The following is a 26,933-nucleotide window of genomic DNA, read 5'->3' as shown; positions in this document are numbered from 1 at the left end:
ATTTATAAAATGACCAAGTCATTGGTGGCATGAGAAAGCTATTTAAATGTCATTTCCAGAGGGGATACCCACTCAGCCCAGAGGCCCGAACACCAACTGTATGTATATAGCCACTGTAATGGCTTCTAAATCTAATTTTGTGACATCTTGGCCTATTTCCAGTAAAAGGATTTCTTAGTATTTCCCCTAAGAAGGCACTATAGAGAGTAAAACGGAACCAACAGTTAAAAGGTGATATAATTCCAGAAACATTACAAATCAGGATAGACTGGACCAAGGACTAGGAACATGGTGTGCAGCTTTTCTCATTTTGGCATAGTACACATTTAGGTTCTTTGTTAATACTTTAGATTTCTTTTTCTCTCATTAGTTTGAATTTCCCAAATTGTCCTTTTGTCCCCGTCACAAAATGCATAACAGGAAAGACCAATTTGTGATGAGTGATTTAGTGGAAAGATGTTTTACAAAGGGATTTCTTCCCTCATTTCCTCTTATATAGAATCATGATTACTCAGGAAGGCTGAACCCTGAGAAGGGAGGTCTGGTTGGGAGGAAACTTCCCAACTAGATGAGGAGCTTATCTGCTGACCCACTCACTTCTAAGCAATTTATGACAAACAGTACGAATCACCAAGTGAAGATCATCAACATTTGCACTTGCCTTGAAATTAGACTGCCAGTTAAGTGTCTAATTCTAAGCGCTCTTTAAAGCTGCAGAATCCATACACACCCTCCTCAAAAGAGAGGCTTCACAGAACTCAAACATAAAACATAAAGTAGAGCTAATTTTGGTTGGAGTTAATCCTCCCCCATACTGAACAGTCCTTGTTCCTTGCAGGTGGCAGAAGGTAGGGTTCTTAGACATTCCATTTCAACCATATTTGGAGTATTAATATTTGTTATGGCCTGAGGTCAGTTACCTAGAAAGGTAGTATTTCTGAAAGTTTGATGTTTCCAAATTTATAATTTCTGATTTTTCTTCATTTTCATCCTTGGAAATGTGTACTAATGAGTTTTACCTTGGATCAACTTCTGGCCTTTCTCCCAGCCTTGGAGATCAGGCCATAACTGTGTTTGATCGTTTCTATACACTGTAGAAAAGAGGCAGCTCATCCTAGCAAAAGAAATTCTCTCTTGCATTAGTCCTCATGCAGTATAAGCACACCCTAGAGGATGCAAAGTATTTGCAATACGGATGGTTTCAAGGGAATCCATTTCTGGATCCTTGTGTTTTCATTTCAGAGAAATAAATTTTTGGATCCTTCTTCAAAAAATTGATTTGTCTGATAATATGTTTGTATTCACAGCAACACTTGCTTTTCCCATTTCACAAGAGAAGGGAATCTCAAATCTTACTATGATCAATTGCCCCAGGATACCAGTCAAAAGTCATTAGCCAGGGATCCTCACACCCATAAGGCTTCTAGTCTTTCCCTGCCCTGTGTATTTTCCTTTATTTTTTTAAGTTTTATTTACAGTAAAATGTTGCAGTGCGAATAACTTGTTCTGCAGGTGTTCTGCAGGAAGAGCAAACATTTCTAATAAATTTTAACTTGATAAATGAGCAGTGTCTTGTAATACAAGTAGTACATGATGCCAAATGTCACATTAGCATAGCTGGGCCAATGGTTCTTGAAATTCGCTTTGATATATGAGTGCTTTGGATTGCAAGCATGTTTCTGGAACAAATTATCCTCACAAACCAAAGTTTAACTGATTCATTTTGAGGGATGGAGAGAGCTCAGGTGCATGTTAGTGGGGTGAGGGGCAGAGAGAGAGGAAGAGAGAATCCCAAGCAGGTTCCACGCTGTCAACACAGAGCCTGATGTGGGACTTGATCCACAAACTGTGAGATCATGACCTGACTGGAAATCAAGAGTTGGACACCCAACCATCTGAACCACCCACGCACCCTGTCTTGTGTATTTTCTTGATAAGGAAAAGCTTATTAAGCTTCACTTTAGGAACTCTGTTGGATGTTCTGTGTTCAGATTTGTAGCAGATTTGGAGTGGGGAGTAATCATGACCCCTCCCTTTTAAGACCCTCTTTTTTATCTCTAATTTTGAAGGGACTCATCCTTTTTCTTCAGTTTTATTAAAATATGATCGACAGTAACATCAAGTTTAAAGTGTACAACATGATTTGATGTGTACGTGTATATATTGAGCACATCTATCACCTCATGTATTTATCTTTTGTGTGTGTGTGGTGAGAACATTTAACATCTACTGCCTTAGCAGACTTCAAGTATACATACAATACAGTGTTGTTAACTATAATCACCGTGCTGTACATTAGATCCCCAGAATTTACTCATTTTGTAACTGGAAGTTTGTACCCCTTGAGGAATATTTTCCCATTTCCCTGATCCCTCCAGGTGCCAGTAACTATCAGTCTACTTTCTTTCTAGGAGTCTGGCATTTTGAGATTCCACACATAAGTGAGATCACACAGTATTTGTCTTTCTCTGCCTGACTTAATTATTTTAACATAATGCCCTCCAGGTTTGTCCATATTGTTGCAAATAGCAGTATTTCCAGGTGGCTCAGTTAGTAAGCATTCAACTTGAACTTAAGTCTTGATCTCATGATTTGTGAGTTTGAGCCCCACATTGGGCTCTGCACTGATAGTGAGGAGCCTGCCTGGGATTTTCTCTCTCTCTCTCTCTCCCTGTCCATTACCCACCCCCCCCCTTTTCTCAAAATAAATAATTAAACTTTAAAAAAATAGCAAGATTTCCTTCCTAATTATGGCTCAGTGGTATTTCATTGTATATGTATACTATAGAACTCATCCTTTTAAAGGGAGAGAGGTGAGAGCAAAGCATAGAGCACTGGTAAGAAATTATGAACTTGATGAGTATGTGTTACAAGCCAGAGCCAAAACAGGTTCAACAGCTTGACCAAAGTCACACAGCCAGTCAGAATTTTAAACTCAGGTTTAGCCAGAATTTAAACTCAGGCATTCTGGATCCATGGTCAGTTCTCAACTGCCTCTCTATGCTACCAATTTGAACCACATCTTAAAAGACTTGCTTGAATTGGAACCAATCCTATTTTTTTCTACCATCTGCTAGCAAATATAGTATATATACTAACTGCTGGACTCATTTGGTTTTTGTCTAAAGCAATGTGTCTTTCTCTTTCATTAAATACAAACTAAAAGTTGAATGTTTCTTTTTTTTTCTCATTAAGCCTTGTTTTAATGGGTGTCCACATTCTGTGACAGATTTTTTGGTTAAGTTGTTTCAATTAAAAAGCACTGATTTTAGGGGCAACTGGGTTGAGCATCTGACTTCGGCTTAGGTCACGATCTCTCAGTCTGTAAGTTCGAGCCTCACGTCGTGCTCTGTGCTGACAGCTCAGAGCCTGGAACCTGTTTCTGATTCTGTGTCTCCCTCTCTCTGACCCTCCCCCATGCATGCTCGCTCTCTCTCCCTCTCTCTCACAAAAATAAATAAACTTAAAAAAAATTTTTTTTAAAGTACTGATTTTAAAAACTATAATGAACCTCACACACACACACACACACACACACACACACACACAAATGGTACACAAAACATTCAGTTTTCCTACTGAAAATGTTGTGATGCATTGTTATTAACCAGTCTTTGCTATTAAACCTACATGGCTACATGGCCAGGGGCACCCGGGTGGTTCAATTGGTTGAATATCCAACTTTGGCTCAGGTTATGATCTCACGGTTCTTAAGTTCAAGCCTTGCATCAGGCTTGCTGCTGTCAGTGTGGAGCCAGCTTCAGCTCCTCTATTGCCCTCTCTCTGCCCTTCTACTCACAATCTCTCAAAATTAAAAATAAACAAAATTAAAAATCTTAAAAAAAAATAAAGCTATACCAACAGTTCTGAGACCATTCTTTCCCCATGGATTAAGACTAGGGTAGCCGGTAAAAAAGTTTATCGTTTCCAACTAAATCAGTGAAGTTGTTTCTGAGTCTCTATATTTGATTTCTTTTTTTAATTACAGCTAAATATGTGATTTTGATATATGTATGTAACATCCAGTAAAGGAACATATTTACTTCGTAAATAACTTCTGCTTGGGGCTACCCACAGTGCATTATGACAGAGAACTGGGTAATACAGCATATCAATTTATGATCATCTGTTTCTAACTTTTTAAAACAGATTCATTACATCAATAAAAATTTTTTATAAATGGGGATGTCTAGCCTGGGTGGCTCAGTTGGTTAAGCATCTTACTTCCGCTCAGGTTGTGACCTCACAGTTCATGAGTTTGAGCCCTACATCGGGCTCTGTGCTGACAGCTCAGAGCCTGGAGCCTGCTTCAGATTCTGTGTCTCCCTCTCTCTGTGCCCCTCCCCTGCTCACACTCTGTCTCTCACTCAAAATTAAATAAACATTAAAAAAAATTTTTTTAAACAGATTTGTTAAACGTATTAGAGTTTGTCAATTTGAATTTCAAAATGAAGTAAGCCTTTTTCTGGCACAGAATAAATCTGCTTTGGCTGGTCTGCAAATTAAGCTATCGTGAATATGTTCAATAAGTTGAGCTAAATCTGCAGCTAATTTCCATGATTGACCAAGATGAGTTGACTACTGCTACATCACTAACAATGGATTTTGATAGTCAAACAATATGTGATATTTGAACATTGTAAGGAGCTCAAAGATTCAAGGGGAGACATGCTACAATTCCCATGATTTACGTATGTGAGGAGGGTAAAAGCAGCCCCCAAAATAGAAATTCATGTTGAACCTTGACTCTCCCAGTAGTAAGTCCTATTAATCTATGGTTACATGGAATAATTTTGAGAGGAAGGGGAGCCCTGTGTATATCATTAAGATAGGATTTTCTCTCTCTCTCTTTTTTTTTTTTAATTTTTAATGTTTATTTTTAAGAGAGAGAGTGTGAGTGGGGGAGGGGCAGGGAAAGAGGGAGACACAGAATCCAAAACAGGCTCCAGGCTCTGACCTGTCAGCACAGAGCCCAACGCGGGGCTCGAACTCACAGACCATGAGACCATGACCTGAGTCGAAGTTGGATGCTTAGCCAACTGAGCCACCCAGGTGCCTTAAGACAGGCTTTTCAAGTGAAACAAATAGTGGAAAAAAAAGTTTGACATTTGTAAACATATTCATGTTTTAACCATTTGTGTACTAATAATCATTGTAATAACTTAATCTAGAATAAAAAGAATGTTTTTAGCTTTTAGAGTTTTATGGGTTCAGGTAATAAAACAAATTTTAAAGTTTCATTATTTACATTTTAATGGTAGGGTGATCTATTAAAGACTTTAGTATAGAATTTAGGAAAAAATATCACACCAAGATAAAACGTTGTGGGAAATGAAATGGAAATAATTCAAGGAGAAAAGTGGATGGTATGAATTTTCCAACTATTAAAATAGAATTTTTAAAAAAAAATTTAATGTTTATTTTTTGAGAGACAGAGAGAGAGAGAGACAGAGAGAGAGCATGAGTGGGGGAGGGGCAGAGAGAGGAGGGAGACATAGAATCTGAAGCAGGCTCCAAGCTCTGAGTTGTCAGCACAGAGCCCGATGTGGGGCTCGAACCCACAAACTGCGAGGTCATGACCTGAGCGCAAGTCGGATGCTTAACTGACTGAGCCACCCAGGAGCCCCTAAAATAGAATATTTTTAACAGGTTTTGGCCTCATTTTAAAATGTTTAGATCTATAATATACTAGAATATCTACCCTTGTAAATATTTAAGTTTATAGTACAACATTTCAGATATCAACCTAAAAAAAGTGGGAAAGGGTTTGTGTGCATATGCATATTTTGTAGGGAGAGAAGTCCGCAGCTCCCATCAGATTCCTGAAGGTGAGTCTGCAAGCTAGGAAACAATTCAGCATCATTAGAGGGTAGTCACTGTACTCTGGAGCCATAATACCAGCTTCCATGTCAGTTGTTTGGTGTATCTTTCCTGTACCCATATGCAGGTAGGTCTAGGGAAGAAGGTCCAAAAGTACATCTGTTTTTTAAAATCTCAGTAGAATTATAATTCTTAGGGCAGAGCTCTTAGTTCAAAAACATCTCTCCATATGTCTCCACAGAATAATTATATTCATCCTGTGATTGTTTCATGTGTACAAGCTGATGGTACTTTCTATTTCAGTTTGAAGGAAGGAAGTACTGTGAACATGACTTTCAGATGCTCTTTGCTCCTTGCTGTCATCAGTGTGGTAAGTTCTACTGCTGAATGGCAAAGTAAAAAGTGAGTCTCAAAATTATGTCAGTGGTGGATATGGTGTTTAGTACTCATTGTAAATAGCATTCAGGTACATACTTATCCATCCTTTTCCTTATCATTGATATATAACAAACTGGAAGAATATCAAAACTATTTTTTTTAAGAGAATGAGAGAAATGATTTTTTAAGGACATCTAGTGTAAAGTTGTTTGGGATTGATTAGGACATTTATTTGATGATCCTTTGGAATGTTCTTGTCCCACGTTAATTCATCCTTTAACTACTCACTTTTGAGGTTGCCAGGAGAGAGACAGGGAAGACATTGGAGGGGTGCCGCACATGCTTAAGGATTGCTGTGTGTGACACAAGTGTTTAACTTGCTTACAATTTAGCTACCTCACTGGTTGCTAACAGCTCTACTAGAAGGTCTTCAGAAATTGGAGAAACTGAGTAGAATGTTCTAAAGTTTAATGAAAGAAGAAATTATAGGTTTCAAGAAAATGTGGTGAGGGGCGCATGGGTGGCTCAGTCGGTTGAGCGTCCGACTTCAGCTCAGGTCATGATCTTGCAGTTCGTGGGTTTGAGCCCTGTGTCAGGCTCTGTGCTGACAGCTCAGAGCCTGGAGCCTGCTTCAGAGTCTGTGTCTCCCTCTCTCTCTGCCCCTCACCCGCTCATACTCTGTCTCTCTCTGTCTCAAAAATAAATAAAAACTATAAAACAAATTTTTTTAAAGAAAAAAAAAGAAAATGTGCTGTGTCAGCGATGACCAGAAATGAACAAAAGGCATTCAAGAGGGCCCTGTGTATCATGGAGAAAAGGAAAACCAGATTCAGAGATATGATAAGACAGCCCAAAAATATGACTAGAGAATCAAAACCAAGGACTCAGATGAAATACAGTTTTTTCCTAATTCAGTGCTTACTGTGGTCAATACATGTATAGAAAGTCACTAGTTGTGGAGAAAGGTTTAAATGTGTTTTTTTTTCCTTATGTGTTTCTCTTTACTGCTTTTAACAATAAAATGCACATTGGACGTCCTTTGTGTGTTACTTCCCCACAGGTGAATTCATCATTGGCCGAGTTATCAAAGCCATGAATAACAGCTGGCATCCTGAGTGCTTCCTCTGTGACCTCTGCCAGGAAGTTCTGGCAGATATTGGGTTTGTCAAGAATGCTGGGAGGTAGGAGTTTTCCACCCTTGTCAGGTGTGGGTGGAGAAGTAACTACTGCAAGGTCATGCCTGTTTTCCCCTGGAGCTGTGAGAAGGTGCTTTCAGGCAGTGAGTTTAAGGTATAGGGACTCAAGACTGCAGTGTATATTGGCTCATCTGGTGGCTGTTAGGAGAGGCCCCTAGAATTTCTGTGTCCCTGGGCCAAAAAAAGGGGGATACATACTTAAGAGGGAGTTTCAGTTGGATTACTTGGGTTGGAATAAATATTCAGGTAAAAAGTAGTGCCTTGATTCTACTGTTAAGCCGAGTGATTTTTTTTAATGATTCACTTCAGAGATATGAGAAGCATATTTATTTTTAATTATTAGAACCTCAGATTTAAAACTTAAGTTTCTAAAAAATGTGTTGGCTCTGTTTAGACATCTGTGTCGTCCCTGTCATAATCGTGAGAAAGCCAGAGGCCTTGGAAAATACATCTGCCAGAAATGCCACGCCATCATCGATGAGCAACCGCTGATATTCAAGAATGACCCTTACCATCCAGACCATTTCAACTGTGCCAACTGCGGGTACTGCAATTTCTTCCCTTTTTATTTTCACAAATTGTGGAAATGAAATAAAACATCACATTTTTCTATATCTTTTACTCCAGCACACCAGATTGGTTTTTTCTACCTTATAATCTAGAACATTTTAAGCCTATAAAGAAGTCAAGGGAATAATACGAAGAATGCCAATATACCCATCATTAAGTTTCATCACTTAACGTTTTGCCACATTTGAGTGTGTCCAGCACGCTCTCCCCACACCGTTTGTGTGTGTGTGTGTGTGTGTGGACATGTAACATATATATACATACCTTTAAATATTTAGTCAGTGGTAAAATATCCTCAGTTATCCCAAAAACTGTTTTTGATCACTGCTTTTTCAATACAAGATAAAAAAAAAAACTTTTAAAAGTCTTCTCTCTGTATATATATAACTTTTACAGTAATAATGATGAGGGTGTTATCTTAAAATATCTTAAACTACATTTATTTAATTTTGCTTTATTCTAACGAGAATTTATTTTCTTCAAAGAATTACAATAAATTATTCAACTATGATTTTTTAAATTTGCTATCTAAAAATTTAATAGGAAAATTATATATGTATAATCAGTTTGAACATACATGCTAAATTCTAGTGGGGGTGGACAAGATAAGGTAAGCTAAAGATCAAGAAAAGAGGGGCGCCTGGGTGGCTCAGTTGGTTAAGCATCTGACTTTAGCTCAGGTCATGATCTCACAGTCTGTGAGTTTGAGCCCCACGTCAGGCTCTGTGCTGACAGCTCGAGCCTGGAGCCTGCTTCGTATTTTGTGCCTCCCTCACTTTCTGCTTCTCCTCTGCTTGTGCTCTGTCTCTCTCTCTCTCAAAAATAAACATTAAAAATTTTAAAATAAAAAAGATAAAATCAAGAAAGCAGCTTTGTGCTATGAGTATAACCACCTCATCTATTTTGTGATTATATTAGTTTGTACCTTATCCCATTTTCTTGCCTATTTGTCTTTGGTGGAATTTTTCTCTGTTCATTTGTCATTAGTATTTCTGGAGAATTACTTAAAACAGATGAAATATAAACTAGTCATTTTGGCTAATTGGGGCCACCTCTGCCTAAATGTTTATTGATGAAGGAGACTGAAAATAATAGTGAACTTAAGCATTTGTGGGGAGGAAAGATCTGGGCATTTCTTTTATTTTTACTTAACCTGTAATTTAAAAGCTGGTGACAGTTTAAATAGTTGTTAGTAAATGGAGCTAACTTTAGACCTCAGTTATTTTGTAAAGATAACATCACCAAGTCTGTCCCGAGCACTGTGATGATTCTTCTCTAGCTTTTTCGGAAAGACCAAAGGACTATCATGTGATCATAGACAAGGAGGTGATAAATATGATCAGTGTGATGGTATATATCTTACTCGTGTGTACATTTTATCATTATTGCATGACATTGATGTTTTGATAGGAATCAAACCCGTTCAAGCCTATTCATTTAGGTTACTGTGAGCACTACTAAGAGGGAGAAAAAGGTTATGGGGATTGTTACAGGGAGATCTTCAGAAACCTGCTAAAAAGTGTGTTAGCCTCCTCAGTTGCCTGTTTTTCTCTCTTGGTAGTAGTATTTATTCAAATAAATAAGAAAGAAAGAAAGTTGGGTATCTTTCTCATGGACAGGAAGGAGCTGACAGCTGATGCCCGGGAGCTGAAAGGAGAGCTGTACTGTCTGCCGTGCCATGATAAAATGGGGGTTCCTATCTGCGGTGCTTGTCGACGGCCCATTGAAGGGCGTGTTGTGAATGCCATGGGCAAGCAGTGGCATGTGGAGGTGAGTCGTAAATGGTGGAGGGGTAACCAATACTTTGAATTTCCATCATTTAGAGGTGCTGGCAAGATTACGAAATTCTAAAGATTAAATGACATTTTCAAGACAAATGACTGTAGAAAATTAAGAATATAGAATATCCACGCTTTTGTGATCTCTCAATAATGATACAGGGTGTGTTTTTTTGTTCTTAAATCCTTCTTGAAGCAGGAAGGCTCATGGACCATATCTAGCAGCAGCCCCTCTCTTATAGATGATATTAACATGTTGACCTCTTTTCTCATTCTGTGTTGTTTTAAAAGGCTATATATCTTAGAGCGCCTGGGTGAGATTTGACTCAGCGCTTTGATGTGTGTTATTTTAGTAGTCCCAACTTCAGCCTCCAGCTTTTAAGATCTGCAAAACAGGGGTGCCTGGGTGGCTCAGTCGGTTAAGCGTCCGACATCAGCTCAGGTCATGATCTCACAGTTGGAGAGTTTGAGCCCCGCGTCGGGCTCTGTGCTGACAGCTCAGAGGCTAGAGCCTGCTTCCGATTCTGTGTCTCCCTCTCTCTCTGCCCCTCCCCTGCTTGCTCTCTATGTCTCTTTCTCAAAAAGAATAAATATTTATTTAAAAATAAATAAATAAATAAATAAATAAAAGGCTATATATCTTAAAGTAACCTGTTAAAAACTCAAGACACCTGAATTAAGACTGAAAGTGTCACAGGGTTACCCCTGGCCAAATGAAATAACTACCTCAAACTTTCATGTGTCTTCTCTGAGGATAGTTTAACTTTGGATTTTACTTTATTAAATAAATAAAATACGGCAGTTCAAAAATGACCTCTAGCAATTTTTTTCAGCATTTTGTTTGTGCCAAGTGTGAAAAGCCATTTCTTGGACATCGACATTATGAAAGGAAAGGCCTGGCATATTGTGAAACCCACTATAACCAGGTATTGATCATACTCATTGGATATTAGATATACTTACACAAATTTGACCTTAATATTTTAGCTACAAGGAAGTCTCTTGGAAAATGTACATTGGACTATAGAAATCACTTTTTAATGTTTTATTTGGGAAATAATTTCAAAGTCAGTATAAAGGTTGTAAAATAAATATATGAAGAATACCTATGTACCTTTTACTTCATCATTTGCATGTGCTCATTCTCTGTAAAAGCACACACTTAATATATTAACACACGGATCTTCATATACAAATGTATGTATTCATACACACACATTTTTTTTTCTGAAGTATTTCATAAGTTCACCATGGCCCTTTACCCCTAAATACTTCAATTTTATATTTTCCAAGAATATGGCGTGCTCTCGCATAATCGTAATCAGTATTGATATAATACTTTATTGTATTTATTCTAGTTTTGTCACTTAAACCCATAATATCGTTGAATCATTTTTTTCCACTCCAGTACTGGAGCCAATCTAGGGTTGTCATTTCCTTAAATCTGGAACATTTCCAAAGCCTTTTTTTGGGTATTGATAGTGATGAAAAGTAAATTATCTTCATTGTAAAAGGTAAAAACTAGTCAATGAACTTTATTCATTTTCTCTAGTAATGGTAAATTCTGGATCTAGGTAGCCAGCTGTTTGTTTTTAAGTGGTAGAAAGAACTGAAAATGTATTAAATGTTTGGTATTCTAAACCTTAGTTCTAACATATCTTGAATTTTTACCACTTTTGTTTTTCATTTTCAGCTATTTGGTGATGTTTGTTTCCACTGCAACCGTGTTATAGAAGGTGATGGTAAGTATCTGTAGGGATTTTATATGTCATCATTTTGACACAAAAACAATTGGATAATGTGAAAGTTGAGATTGGTTACTATTTGGCATTTGACCATTATCAGTTACTTTTTCTCTTTGTTTGGCATATTTCTCAAGTAATCCATAGTAGAGATGATAATATTGTCCAAGTTGGGTTTGTTTCTCCTTCATGATAATACTTTAGGGCAGTGCCTCAGGCACATTACAGTAGGTATTGTGAGAACTGTTCCTGGCCAACCTTGAGATCTGTTTCTATTTCCATCCTGGATTTATAGAACTTGGAAGCTATAGAGCAGTGTTTAATAGGAACGGCTTATTCTACCTTGGTAGTTAGCAACAGCACTTTAACCCTGCAGACGCTAAAACCTGGCAGTTTTCTATAGATGTTTCTAGGACTTACCAGCCTTGTGTTGTAATTAGGCAGGGCTGATTAACTGGGTCAGAAAGGAAGCAGCTGTGTTTGCTAATAGCTGCTAGCACAATTCTGCCAGAAACTTCCTGGCAAAGTTTTAAACATTCCTGTTTTCAGCATGCTTCATGGGTTTTGTCAGAAAACCCAACCTGGGAAATACTTTGTGAAACACTGCCCATGATGTGGTTTGCAAAAGGATTAGTTCAGGAGAGCAATCTTTAGTGCCAAAGAAAATAAAACTTAGCTCCCTCCTACATGAGATAGTGGTCAGGTGAAAGAAGCTGTCAAAGGACGCTCTCCTTTTTGTCACCTTTGGAAGACAGGCAAATAAGTTAACGTCTGGATTGTTTTTTAATTACTTATCTAGTCCATATTTCCTTGTTGGACCAATGATGGTGGCAACTATGCTGGTAGGCAGGCCTTGTGCCAAAAAAGGCTCATCTGAGTGACATAATGCATGCTAAATAGACACTGCGTTGTGCACGGAGCGTGAGGGCAAGCTTTGGCGGGAAGGCATGGGACATACTATTTATGTGCCTCACAGGATAGTCTAAAGGAAGGGAGAAAAGTTTTAACTATAAATAAAGATGGAAATGGTAACGGTAATCTTCCTTAAGATGAACCCTACAGTCACGGAAGACATAAGTGTTCAGTTTTTTTTAATAATGTGAAAAATGGCCTTTAATTAATTATTTGGATTGATTCAGTAAACCAGTAATTATTGGCACTGTGATTCCTTTGCAAAAGAAATTCTCAAGAACCTCTTCCAAGTGCCGTGGTGGCAACCTTAGCTCTGTTTGAGTTGAAGGTGTCAGCTCTGCCACTTTCCACGCCAAGATGTGTGACCACGTGTCTTTACTCTTTCTCCAGTGGTCTCTGCTCTGAATAAGGCTTGGTGTGTGAACTGCTTTGCCTGTTCTACCTGCAACACTAAATTAACACTCAAGTAAGTCTACAGTTTACTCCTGTGTTAATCCTAAGACCAAAAACTTTGGGGTAACATTTTTAAAAATATAGTACTCTTAAAAATAATTATTTGATTCCTTATTCTTTCTGTGTAGACCTCTGAACGTAAAGGTTCTTCCTTTAATTGTTTTATGTTGTTTCTTCTGTTCCTTCTTTGTCCTGCTCAAAGGGATAAATTTGTTGAAATTGATCTCAAACCAGTCTGCAAACATTGTTATGAAAAAATGCCAGAAGAATTTAAGAGGCGACTTGCCAAACGGGAGAGAGAAGCAAAGGATAAGGACAAGCAGAAAAAGAAAAAGCCAGTCTGTTTGTAAACTTTTCTGTCCCTTCTGTCATCATTTTCCCTGCTTTCTTCTTTGGTTAGTCCTTTAGAATATCTTTTGTTCTGTTTTTGTCTCTTGCCTTTTTGTTTCCTTTTGGCATGTGTTTGTAACTGCCAGAGATTGAAATACAAGTAGTTGTCCTCTGTAGAGCTGGGCCTTTTGAGTAATTACTAAGATTATAAAGCTTGCATTAATAAGTCCCCACTTCATACCTACTTTACTTCAGTTATTTTCCTTAATCTGTAGACTCCTTCATCTCTTTGTTTAAATCACAATCTAGTATAGATTTTTTTTTTAAAGTAGATTAAAAGGGAAGAATTCCAGTCTCTAGTAGATATTGGGAAAAGTTTTAAAGTATTTTTCTCTGATAATTGCAGCTTTTAAAATCCTTGTTTTTGGTTTCTTTGCCTAAACGGATTTAATTGATAATTCTCAAGTGTCACATGTTCTAAGCTCTGAATTAAGTTAAATCCTTTCAGCATGTTTCATATCTAAGCAGAGACCATATACTATATATAATAAGATCTCTACTGTCTTTGGTGGATGTATCTGCTTTCGTAGAGCACCCATATGCTACTGTTTATGAGTTCATATTCTTGATGTTTTCAAAACTTACTTTATTCCTGATTTTTATGGGAAATATTTCAGACTTTGAAATTCTGTTGAATTACTAGCATGATTGTCCTTTTTCTTCTTCATGGTTATCACTGTGTTCTACACTCCAAGAAAAGTTTTTTTATTGTTCTAGTTTTGATGTTTCCTTCTATAAAGAGGAATTAAAATTCAAATATAAAATGAAAACAATTGAGGTTTTGCTTAGCGGTATCTCTGAAAGTAATGATAATTTATTTCCCTCATTTAAAAAATGGAAATTTTAATAGCTTTTGGTCTAAGAAGTCTTTTGGAGAATATTGTAACTCAGTAGTACTATTTAAATCAAACTGTCAATGGAAAAGTTACATCATTTGAACTTCTATCATCATCAAGATCTCTGTGAAAAATAGATAGGGAATAATTTCCATGTGATGCTCTAAAATAAAAGATTTTTCACTTTAAATATATGATTAGGAATTAATTTTGTTATTAACTGTATTCTTTAAAAGTATATCACCTGATTTCATCATTTGTCATAGATAACAATGTACCACTAGATTTGTTCCAGAAATGCTGCCTAAATACAAGTTATGAAAATGCACAAGTTGTAAGGTTGTGCATATACTCAGTTCACAGTTTAGGACCCTCTATTCCAACAATAATGAGTAATATGTAATTAACAAGTAGAAATGCATGACAGATACTTAGGAGGCTGTCAAGAAACCTGTGCTCTCCAGAACTGTTTTACAAATAAACTGATAATGTGTATTGCCCTAGCTTTTAAAACATTGAGTTCTCCACACAGCTAACCATTCACAAAATGAACCACAGGCAACTTTTCTGTCAGATAACCAACCAAAAAACCATTATTATTTCAGATTTTTTTGAAGACAATTTTTTGTTGTTGTTGGAGTTAGGAGGCAAATCATTTTATGCAAGGAAAGACAAAACCTCATAGCTCCCTAGTTTAAAATATTAAGTATGATGATATCGCCTTCAACAAAGAGAGAGTCATTCAAATTACAGAAATATAACTCTTGGCTTTTAATAACTGTTCTTTAAAGTATTCTTGGGGCGCCTGGGTGGCTCAGTTGGTTAAGCATCTGGCTTCGGCTCAGGTCATGATCTCGCTGTCCGTGAGTTCGAACCCCACATTGGGCTCTGTGCTGACAGCTCAGAACCTGGAGTCTGCTTCGCATTCTGTGCCTCCCTCTCTCTCCTCCCTCCCCCACTTACTCTCTGTCTCTCAAAAACGAATAAACATTAAAATTTTTTTTAAAAAAATAAAATATTCCTTTGGTACTTTAATATGTGATTCACTTTACTTACCTAAATTATATTGACATTAGATTTCCTGTACACATAGCATGGACTAAAATGTAATATATGTTCTGTATTAGACAGAGAGATGTGTAAGATCAATTTCTTCCTAGTGGTATTGTAATTTTTTTACATCTCCACAATGACAAGAACTAAGATTAGAATTATAGTTTTTTGCTATGAAATATTAATGTCACCATATTGTATCTTCATTTACATCAGTAAAATTACCTCACATTTATATATCTGTATTAAATACCTTTTTACTGATTTCTTTTGTTATTGTTACTGTCTTTAGGAATAAATTTGTGGAGTTCGACATGAAGCCAGTCTGTAAGAAGTGCTATGAGAAATTTCCGTTGGAGCTGAAGAAAAGACTTAAGAAACTATCAGAGACCTTAGGAAGGAAATAACTTCCTTTCTTTTGCTTTTTTTCCTCTTCTATGCAAAGAAAAGAGATTACCAACATTACTTGACTTGATTCACCCGTATTTAAAGCTGTGTCTCAAAATAATTGAGAGTGAAGAGGGTCTATATGAATGGTTTTCTTCATCTCCTTTTTTCATTAAAAAAGAAAAAAAACCTTGTATAATCATATTTAATACACAGATGAAATCAAGATGCTTTTGTTAAGTACCCTACCACTTTGTTGAAATGTAAACTGTACTTAACAGCAAAAAACACATGGTTAAATGTTACATTTTAATCAAGGTCCAAAAAATTAATTTAACTTTAAAAAATGAAAGTAGGGAGTCAGCTTTCACATGACTGAGATAAAACATAGAAACATTACTTTGTTTTGAAAGAAAATAAATTCAAACTGCTGTTGGGAAGGATATAAGGAAGGAAAATAACCAACCAAGAAACACAAATATTGTACAATCTTAGTATGTTTATCAAACTAGTAGTTATAAAATGAATATACACATTACTAAGACAAGAAACATTTGCATTCAAAACTACTTGATTTCATTATTTTTTGTTAAATGCAATAATTTTTATGCTTAGTTTTATATTTTGTTCTCCTTATGAACCTCTTCCTTCATACAGTTACTTAACATAGTAGTTATAACTAGCTAATAGTATGCCTTTTTAAATTTTGTGCAAAAAAATTTATACTAGACATTTGAAAATTCAGTATACTTTACAAAATTGAAAAAATGAAGTATTTTTTAATGTATTACAGCAATTATGCTTCTAAGCTTAAGGTCAAAGATGTAGTCTTAGAATAGGACACGAAATTAAATTTTATGTAGCTTAGAGTGTATCACTTAAAAACAAGTGAATGTATATGTATTGGTCTTATTGCCTTTATAACCATGCTAATATCTGTGCTTCATACATAATCAAACTTGCCTTGCCTTACAAACATACTTAATTCAGGAATTCTAGCTGTTTCATGCAATACTAAAAATAAGTGCATTGACTGAGATTTGTAAACCCAAATTCATTTGCCACGGCTAAGATGATATTTTTTCTCTCCTTTTTTTGGGAAACACATTGAAATTAATTTTTGTCATCTTATTAAAAGAATGATATTGATATGTGTTTCAGGTTTTTCATTTCAAATCTCATAATTGGATTTTATTTAAGTAGGAGGTAAAAACAACACTTTTAAATTGGAAGTAGGATGTTTGAATGTCAATTTTAGATCAAAAGTAGTGAATCATTCTACTTTATAAAATGTTTTCAAAAAGTTTATCCTGAAGGTTCTCAACCATTCTTTCTTGACAAACTTGTTTGCAATGCAAATTTTGTGAACAGGTTTTAAATGTTGCTGCTGCTATTTTTCATTTAAAAGAAAGTTCCCAAGATAGACTTCTAAGGAGAAACTATTGGGTTTTCAAAAAATTGCTGAAATACTGTTTGCCATTAAAAAAAACTCAGGATGCTACTCACTCAGCCATTAAAATATTTGTATGCATGTATTTTTTAAAAGTTTGTGCATGCACTTTACAAGAGTAAATTCTGTCTTGGTTTTCAGATAACTTATAATCTGTTATTTTTTAGTGTTCTTTTAGAGTTCAAAGAATTATCAGTGATTGACAATAAACAATATATAGTTTAAGACTGTAAGTCCTCAGAAGTTTAAAACAGTCTTTGCATGAGACAGTAAGAAACAAAATCCCTTCTGTGTGCCTTCATCAGCTAATATGTGACCAGCAAGGAAAACCTTGAAAGTATTAGATATTATACTGTGGATATAGGCCACATAGTACAGGCTTTGGCAGTTTGGGGTCTTGATGCTAAATTCTCAAATATCCCTACAGCAGAAATAAGGAACAGAAAGAAAGAGCAAGCATTTACCCATAGTCTTAATCATTTTGAAGATGCATGAACTCAGCTCAGCTTCTTTGTTTACATACCTTACACAGCCAGGCCTCTCCTGCAGCCAGGTGTCCCATTACTGTCTTTGCTCACTCTTTTAAAATAGGAATTGATATTTCCTGGCAGTTCTAACACCCTAATATTTTAGGGTATTTTGTCTAGATACAGCACTTCCTTCCTTGATAGGGGCATCACTGGAGCCCTTACCTGTGGGAAAGGAGGAGGAAGTCGAAAAGTTGCAAGTAGAATAGAAGACTTGGCTCAGTTCATATTATTTTTCATGGAGTTTTCCTTGGCTGCGGAAAAACTTAGGCTAGTAAGCATTTCTCTGTTTAAAGTCCTACAAGGCACTTTGAAATAATTCATTGTTCTTATCCAATTTCTAAGTGCTCTTTTTCTTACCAATCCTAACATAATTAGGGGAAATGTCTGGGTACAAGTAAGACATTCTTTGGATCATGTTCAAAGCCTTATTAACATTTTACCTAAAATGATAGGTCATTTTGCCTCACTTACTTGCCAAAATAGCCATTTCTAAGTTAAGGAAATTTTGAAGTAGGCTTACAGCATTCTTTTTGTATTTCATTTTAGATTGTAAGCTCGATGGCAGGGACACTATATTGTTAATTATGTTTTTATATAGCAACCATTGCAGTATACTCTTGGTGCTTAATAAAAGTTCATAATTATTAAGAGTAATCCTATTGCACATTGTTTCATTTGAATGACATTGAGACCTAGAACTATGAGAAGATAGGACTAATGCTTAAGAAAACGGCTGGGCTGGTGTGGGGGGTGGTCCCTGGCTGGCTTAGCCAGTGGCACATGCAACTCCTGATCTTGGGGTTGTCAGTTTGAGCCCCACATTGGGTGTAGAGATTACTTTAAAAAAAATTGCTAACAAGAAAACTTTTGGAAACAACCTCAGTGTCCATCCACAGATGAATGGATAAAAAAATTGTGGTAGATGTATACAATGGAATATTATTCAGCCACAAAAAAGAAGGAAATCTTGCCCTTTGCAACAACATGGATGGGACTTGAGGGCATTATACTAAGTGAAATAAGTCAGAGAAAGACAAATACCATATAAACTCATGAACATATGGAATCTTAAAAATAAAATTCAAGAACACAGAGAACAGATTGGCAGTTGCCAGAAGTGAGGTGTCAGAGTGGGAAAAATGGGTAAAAGCAGTCAGTAGGTACAAACTTCATTATAAAATAAAATGGAGATGTCGCATACAGCAAGGTGACTGTAGTTAATAACACAGTACTGTATATTTGAAAGTTGCCAAGATCATATCTTAAAAGTTCTAATGAGAATAAAAAATTGTATAATTGTGTATGGTAATGAATAACTAGACTTCCTGTGATCATTTCACAAATGTAGATATTGAGTCATGTACATCTGATATTAATATGTTATATGTCAGTTATATCAATTTTTAAAAAGTTCACTTAAAGCCATTTTTAAATGTGTACTGTAAGGTAGTTTTTTTGGAACACAATTTAAGTAGTCCTGTATCTACATCCATGTAAGAATATAAAATTAAGCATTCTCTATATAAAGATCACAAGGCAGTTTCCACAAATACTATCTTATTTAATCCTTAGAATTATATGAGTTACTTAAAACTCTTTCCACTTCATAGCAGAGGAGTTGCATAGTGATGTTAAGTAGATCCTGGGGGATTGCATAAGTTAAAAGTGGCATATCCAGAACTTGAACCCAGGCATTCCTGTGATTCCAAACTTCTACATGTTTCTACTCTGTTACTTGGAGGGTGGGGGTGGGGGACGAGATGTATATATATGTGTGTGTGTTTGTGTATGTGAGAGAGAAAATTAAAGTAGTTCTAACCATAAAATACACTCGTGTATGACTAAAAGAAAATGATCTAGTTACTGTGTATAAGCCAGATCTTGGTATCATATAAAATGGGGGTGGAGACTTCTTGCCACTTACCATAATTCTGGTATTTTTCACTTCTTAACAAAGGAGATAGAGATCTTAATACATCACTTTGCAAGCCCCAAGGCACTATGTATGGTGCTATCGAGGGCGTTCCTCTTCAACTGCACCCTCCCTCCATGGCCCTTAGTCATCTTTGAACATAGAGATTCCAGGAGCTCTGTGATGTGAGTCTCCTGCCCTGGGCCAGTTAGAGCTTTGGCTTCCTCTCGCCCAGTTAGGAAAGATGAGCAATTACACCACCACATGGGAAGTGTTGTGAAGGTCAGCTCAGGGCTTTGCCAGGTCACAGCAGCAGCAGCAGCCCCTACAGCAGGGGAGGGAAGACTTCTAGAGGAGTGGATCTTCAGAGGGGAATACCACTTGACCAGGCAGGAGAGGAGGGTGGGCATCCTGGTTCACTTTCATTTCCTAGAGTCTCCATTTCCCCATTTCCTATAGTGGCACCACTGTCTTATCAAGGATGCAGAGCCCAAAAAGAAGATCTCAATCCCCAAAATATTAGAGACAAGCATGAAAGCAGTAGCTTACTAAAAGGATATTATCTTTAACATCATGTTAAACCCTGTAAGAGGGTTTATTGGGGTCAACGTATCAACATTTTGAAAATTGTTCATACTGCTTTCCAATTAATAAGCCCTCTAAACCCCACATTTAATAAGGAGGTATCATGCTTGAATGTTATTCTCTACTTTTGAAAACTTGACATGGCTATATCCCTCTTTCGAGTTGTAAATTCCTTCAGAGGACAGCTAAGGCCTTTTAATTTTGTGTACAGTGATGAGTCCTAAACTATTTGGAACCCAGCTTTCTGGCAACTACTGCCAGAATACAGGCAAAAAGTAGGAAACAAAAGCTTTAAAAACACCAAAGGTATATAAAGTCTATGCACCAATGTTCATTGCCCAGAAAAATCCCTTAGGCCCTTGCTTGTCATCTGCTTGGTTTATGCACAATTCTTTTTTTTTTAATTCTTTAAAGTTTATTTGTTTATTTTGAGAGAGACAGAGACAGCCAGAGGGGGAGGGACAGAGCGAGAGGGGGAGAGAGAGAGAATCACAAGCAGTCTCCGTGCTGCCAACTATAGAGCCTGATGTGGGATTCATGCTCACAAACTGTGAGATCATGACCTGAACCGAAACCAAGAGTTGGTCATTAAACCGATTGAGTAACCCAGGCATCCCCCCATTTTTCTTTAATTAAAAAAATGTTTTTATTATTTTTATTTTTGAGAGACAGAGAGATCACGAGCAGGGGAGAGGCAGAGAGAGAGACACACACACAGAATCCGAAGCAGGCTCCAGGCTCTCAGCTTTCAGCACAGAGCCTGACATAGGGCTCAAACCCACAACCCCTGAGATCATGAACTGAACCGAAGTCATAAGCTTAACCTACTGAGCCACCCAGGCACCCCTATGCACAATTCTGAGCTTAATGAATTTCCCATACCAGATAAAATGATGCCAAATAGAAGTGGGGAGAGGGTAAACTAAAAGTAAACAAATTCAAGAAACATTTATTGAGTGTACACTTTTGCCAGCCACTGCACTGGAAGAGAGTGAAACCGCAATAGATGTCCAGGCCTTAAAAAGCTCACAGTGTACCAGGGGCCATTAAAAAATGTCTCAGAACATAGTGCGGTAAGAAATTAGAAATTTAATTAGAAATTAAGAAATAAGACATTAGAAATAAGACATTAGAAATAAGAATAGGATACAGAGATTGCTCAGAGGAGAAAATGGTTTAATTCTAGGGAGTCTAGAAAAATTTCCCAAAGGTGGTGATGGCTGAACTGGGGTTTGAAAGACACTGCAGAGCTTTCCAGAAGGAGAAGAGGGAAAGGGGCTTTCCAGGCAAAGAGAATGGCCTGTGAAAGAGTCTGTAAGAATTCTCATTTAGTTGGGTCCCCGGAGAAGAAGGAGAGAAAGTTCTCCAGCTGGCAGAGCTGAAGTCCCAACAGGTTGAAATGAAGAAGGTAAAAAACAGTGTTGCTTTTATTTGAACTCCGTCCTCCTGCTGCTTGGCCAGAAATGCAAAGTGCCTGGCAGAGCTGCGTAGGTAAAGCCTGTTTTCTGATCAGAAGACTAAAAACTAGAAGCTGCAGGAAACAAAAGTAACAGGGAAATTGTCCAGAGAGAGCTGCTCAGGGAAGTAATCCCACAAACCTGTTTATAAACTCCAGGGCTTGGAGCGCCCCCAGCACAGACCTGGTCCTGCTCCACATACCAAAGAATTAAAGGGAGAAGAAACGGGGGTGGGGGGGGGGGGATAGTGGTGGAGAGGGAGGGAGGCAAACCATGAGAGACTCTCGAATGCTGAGAACAAACTGAGGGCTGATGGGGTGGGGGGGAGGGGGGAGATGGACATGGAGGAGGGCACTTGTGGGGATGAGCACTGGGTGTTATATGGAAACCAACTTGACAATAAACTATTAAAAAAAAAAAGAATTAAGCTGTACTGACAGACCACCACCCACAGTCCTCTGCTGGCCACTAGGTGGCACACAAGTGGGATAGAACTTGAATAGCCCTGTCAGCACTCTGGAAACTGAACTGACTTTGGAACCACAGACCACAGAAGGCGAGTTGGAATTTGTGATTTGAACCTAACCAGCTAGATTGTCTGCCTTAACAAGAATACCCACACTCTCCAGAGGATTTAATTTAATTCAATTCAATGAATTTTTTCTTTTTAGTATATTCACAATGTTGGTGAGCCATCCTATGATTTAATTATAGAACAATTCGATCACCCCAAAAAGAGACCCTATGCATGTTAGCAGTCACTCCCAATACCCACTCTCATCCCTTAGCAACCACTAGCCAACTTTCTGTCTTTGTGAATTTGCATACTCTGGACATTTCACATAAATGGAATTATACAATATGTTGTCTTTTGACTAGCTTCTTTCACTTAGTATAATTTTGTCAAGGTTCATCCACAAGATTCATCAGTACTTCATTCTTTGTTTGCCAGATAATGTTTTTTAATTAGATTCCAAACCCAATATGGGGCTTGAACTCATGACTCTGAGATCAAAAGTCACATGCTCTTAAATCTAAAATTACACTGACTGAGCCAGTCAGGTGCCTTCAGATAATATTCTATTATGGGGGAATACCACATTTTGTTTATAAATTTACAGTTGATGAACATTGGAGTTGTTTCCTCCTTTGGCTGTTTTGAGAATGCTGCTATAAACATTCGTATGTAAGCTTTTGTGTGGACACATTTTCATCCAATTCATGAACATGGGATATCTTTCCATTTATTTGGGTCTTCTTTAATTCCTTTAAAAAATGTGTGCTTTAAGTCTACAAATCTTACACTTCTTTGGTTAAATTTATTCAGAAGTATTTTATTCTTTTTGATTCTATTCTAAATTGGAGGACCTGGGCGGCTCAGTCAGTTAAGTGTCCAACTTCGGCTCAGGTCATGATCTCACAGTTTGGGAGTTCCAGCCTGGCATCAGACTCTGTGTGGACAGCTCGGAGCCTGAAGCCTGCTTCAGATTCTGTGCCTCCATCTCTCTCTGCTCCTCCCCCACTTGTGCTCTCTCTGTCTCTCTCAAAAATAAATAAATATTTTTTAAAAATTAAGAAGGGGCGCCTGGATGGTTCAGTCAGTTAAGCGTCCAACTTCAGCTCAGGTCATGACCTCAAGGTCCACGAGTTCAAGCCACTCATCGGGCTCTGTGCTGACAGCTCAGAGCCTGGAGCCAGCTTCAGATTCTGTTGTCTTCCTCTCTCTGTGTTCTTCCCCCACTCATGCTCTGTCTCTCTCAAAAATAAATAAAAACATTAAAAAAAATTTTAAAGTAAGAAGGATCAGCATCTGGGGTGCCTGGGTAGCTCAGTTGGTTGAGTGGCCGACTTCAGTTTAGGTCATGATCTTACAGTTTGTGAATTCAAGCCCTGCATCGGGCTCTGTGCTGACAGCTCAGAGTCTGGAGGCTGCTTCAGATTTTGTGTCTCCCTCTCTCTTCTGCCCCTCCTCTGCTGTGCTCTCTCTCTCAAAAGTAAATAAAAACATTAAACAAAAAGAAGGATAAGCGTCTACTCTTCTTTAGAAGTTTAATAAAGGGGTACCTGAGTGGCTCACTTGGTTAAGCCTCTAACTTCAGCTCCTGTTGTGGTCTCATGGTTCATGAGTTCAGGCCCCACATCAGGCTCACTGCTGTCAACACAGAGCCTCCTTGGGATCCTCTGTCCCTCTCTCTCTCTCTGCCCCTCCCTTGCTCACACACTCTCTCTCTCTCAAAAATAAATAAACATTAAAAAAGAAAAAGTTCAGTAGAACCAGGGAAGTGACTAGATCCTGGGCTTTTCACTGTTGAGTGTTTTTGAATCACCAACTCAATCTCTTACTATAGGTCTGTTCACATTTTCTATTTCTTCCTGAATTGTTTTGGTACTTTTTATGAATTTGTCTACTCAACTAAGTTATCTAATTTACAAACATACACTTGTTCATAGTATTCCTTTATAATCCTTCTCCTTTTTAAAAAATTTTTTGAACTCTTTTTAAAGTTTATTTATTTTTGAGAAAGAGCATAAGCGGAGGAGGGGTAGGGAGACAGGCATAGAGATCCCAAGCAGGCTCCCCGCTGCCAGCACAGAGCCCAGTGCAGGGCTTGAATTCATGAACCATGAGATCATGACCTGAGCTGAAACCAAGGGTTGGACCCTTAAACGACTGAGCCACCCAGGTGCCCCAATCCTTTTTATTTCTGTAAGTCAGTATTAATATCCCATCTTTCATTCCCAATTTTAGTAATGTGAGTCAATTTTTTTTGGTCAATCTAACTGAAATTTTGTCATTAAAAATATTGTTTTAATGTTTATTTCTGAGAGAGAGAGAGAGAGGCAGCATGAGCAGGGAAGGGTCAGAAAGAGAGGGAGACACAGAATCTGAAGCAGGCTCCAGGCTCTGAGCCATCAGCACAGGGCCCAACGCGGGGCTCGAACCCACGAACCGTGAGATCATGACCTGAGCCGAAGTCGGCCGCTTCACCGACTGAGCCACCCAGGCGCCCCTAAAATTCTGTCATTTAAAAAAATCTTTTCAAAAACTAACTTTTGACTTTGTTGATTTTTCTCTACTATTTTTAAGAAAATTTTGGGGCTCCTGGGTGGCTTAGTCGGTTAAGCGTCCGACTTTCGCTTAGGTCATGATCTCGCGGTTTGTGGGTTCCAGCCCCGCGTCGGGCTCTGTGCTGACTGTCAGCTCAGAGCCTGGAGCCTGTTTCAGAGTCTGTCACTCCCTCTCTCTCTGACCCTCCCCTGCTCACGTTGTCTCTCTCTCTCTCCTAGAAATAAATAAAACATTAAAAAAAAGAAAATTTAAAAAATTTAATTGTAAAAAATACATTACATAAAATTTACCATCTTAAAATTTACTGTACAGTTCAGTAGTGTTAATTATATTTGCACTGTTGTTAAACAGATCTCCAGAACTTTTTCATTTTGCAAAACTGAAATTCACATTCACACATTAAACAGCTCTCCATTTCCTCCCCCACCCTCCCCTGGCGACCACCACCCAACTTTCTGTTTCTTTGTGCCTACTTTACGTACCTCGTACAGGTGGAATCATACAGTATTTGCCTTTTGGTGACTGGCTTATTTTCTTTAGCACATTGTCCTCAAACTTCATTCATGGTATAGCATGTGACAGGATTTCCTCTCTTTTTAGGGTTGAATAAAGTTCCATTGTATAAATAATAGCATTTTGTTCATCCATTAATCTGTCAGTGGACATATGGACTGCTTATACCTCTTGGCTATTGTGAATAAAACTTTTAGGAAGATTGGTGTGCAAGTATCAATTCAAGATCCTCCTTTCACTGCTTTTATGTATACACACACAAATGGGATTGCTGGATCATATGGTAATTCTATTGCTAATTTTTTGAGAAACCATTATACCGTTTTCCATAGAGGCTGCACTATTGTACACTCCCTCCAACAGTGCACAGGGATTCCAATTGCTGCATATCTTGCCAACACTTGTCATTTCCTGTTTTTGTTACATAGTAGCCATTCTAATGGGTATAAAATGATCTTATTGTGATTTTGATTTTCATTTCTGTAATGATTAGTGATATTCAATACCTATTTATATAATTTTTGGCCATGTGTATATTATCTTTGGAGAAATATATGTTTTATGTCCATTTTTTAATTGGATTTTTTGTTTAGTTTTCTCTATTATTTTTTTTAGTCTGAATTTCACCAACTTCAGCTCTAATATTTGTTATTTTCTTCCTTCTGCTTGTTTTATGTTTAGTTTTCTCTTCTTTTTCTATGTCTTAAGGCACAGGCTTAGGTTATTCATTTGAGATAATTCTTCTTTTTAAATATAGGACTTTTTTTGCTATAAATTTTCTTCTAAGTACCACTTTAACTTCCTCCAATGAGTTTTGATATGTTGTATCTTCATTTTCATTCATCTCAAGGTATTTTCTAATTTCCCTTGTGATATCTTTTTAGACTCACTGATTATTTAGAAGTATGTTGTTTAATATGCACATATTTATCAACTTCTAAGATTTCTTTCTGTAATTGATTTCTGCCCTAATTCCATTGTTGTGGGAAAACATCTTTTGTATGATTTCAGTTTTTTATTAAATGTCTTGAGTTTTGTCTTATTCCCATATCATCTATGCTGGAGAATGTTCTGTTTATACTTGAGAGCAACATGCATTCTGCTGTGTTGGGGGGAGTTTTCTGTAGATGTCTTTTGGATCTAATTTTTTTATAGTATTTTATTCCCTTGGTGATCTCTGTCTAATGAATCTACCTTTATTGTTCTTTAAAATATATTTGAAAACTGCAAGAAAAATTTTAAGATTATTCAGTGCAGTTTATAATGCATATAAATGTACTTTGAGACATATATAACATATGGAGAGGAAGGTAAAGATATCTATACGGTCATTAGGTTTCTTTTTTTTTTTAATGTTTTTTTATTTATTTCTAGGAGAGAGAGAGAGACAGCGTGAGCAGGGGAGGGTCAGAGAGAGAGGGAGTCACAGACTCTGAAACAGGCTTCCAGGCTCTGAGCTGGCAGTCAGCACAGAGCCCAACGCGGGGCTCGAACCCACGAACCGCGAGATGATGACCTAAGCGAAAGTTGTAGGCTTAACCGACTAAGCCACCCAGGCACCCCGTATGGTCATTAGGTTTCTATAGTCTACTTGAAATGATAAAGTATTCATATTAAGTAGTCCATAAATAATTAAGTATATTGTAATCCCTAAGCCACTATTTATAAAACGATTATGTGGGGCACCAGGGTGGCTCAGTTGGCTAAGCATCTGACTCTTGATTCCAGCTCAGGTCATGATCTCACAGTTCATGAGTTCAAGCCCAGAATAGGGCTTTGCACTGGCAGTATGGAGCCTGCTCAGGATTCTCTCTCTCCTCTTTCTCTGCCCCTACAGCACTTGCTCACTCTCTCTCAAAATAAATAAATAAACTTTAAAAAGCTTAAAAGCAACTATGCAA

At 37.4% G+C, this 26,933-nt stretch overlaps 1 protein-coding gene across 6 annotated transcripts in view; it reads left to right on the top strand.

Annotated features, from left to right (window-relative positions):
* Positions 1–18,149, top strand: part of LIMS1 (LIM zinc finger domain containing 1) — a 161,113-nt gene extending 142,964 nt beyond the window's left edge. For 5 of the 6 annotated variants that reach the window (XM_039222204.1, XM_039222205.1, XM_039222206.1 and 2 more), the window contains 8 exons: positions 6,124–6,190; positions 7,259–7,379; positions 7,789–7,938; positions 9,584–9,734; positions 10,576–10,668; positions 11,436–11,484; positions 12,787–12,862; positions 15,421–18,149. In XM_039222204.1, the coding sequence (XP_039078135.1) occupies positions 6,124–6,190; positions 7,259–7,379; positions 7,789–7,938; positions 9,584–9,734; positions 10,576–10,668; positions 11,436–11,484; positions 12,787–12,862; positions 15,421–15,535 (822 nt within the window). In that variant the 3' untranslated portion in view covers positions 15,536–18,149. Of the gene's footprint in view, positions 1–6,123; positions 6,191–7,258; positions 7,380–7,788; positions 7,939–9,583; positions 9,735–10,575; positions 10,669–11,435; positions 11,485–12,786; positions 12,863–13,051; positions 13,401–15,420 lie in introns of those variants that run through there. The other variant, XM_039222207.1, reaches the window with a different exon arrangement.
* Positions 18,150–26,933: the final 8,784 nt, after the last annotated feature.

Source organism: Hyaena hyaena, unplaced genomic scaffold, assembly GCF_003009895.1.
Source record: "Hyaena hyaena isolate Hyena2069 unplaced genomic scaffold, ASM300989v1 scaffold_1074, whole genome shotgun sequence".
Classification (NCBI taxonomy): domain Eukaryota; kingdom Metazoa; phylum Chordata; class Mammalia; order Carnivora; family Hyaenidae; genus Hyaena; species Hyaena hyaena.
The sequence above is the reverse complement of the archived record's forward strand: the minus strand, read 5'-3'. Positions and strand labels throughout refer to the sequence as shown.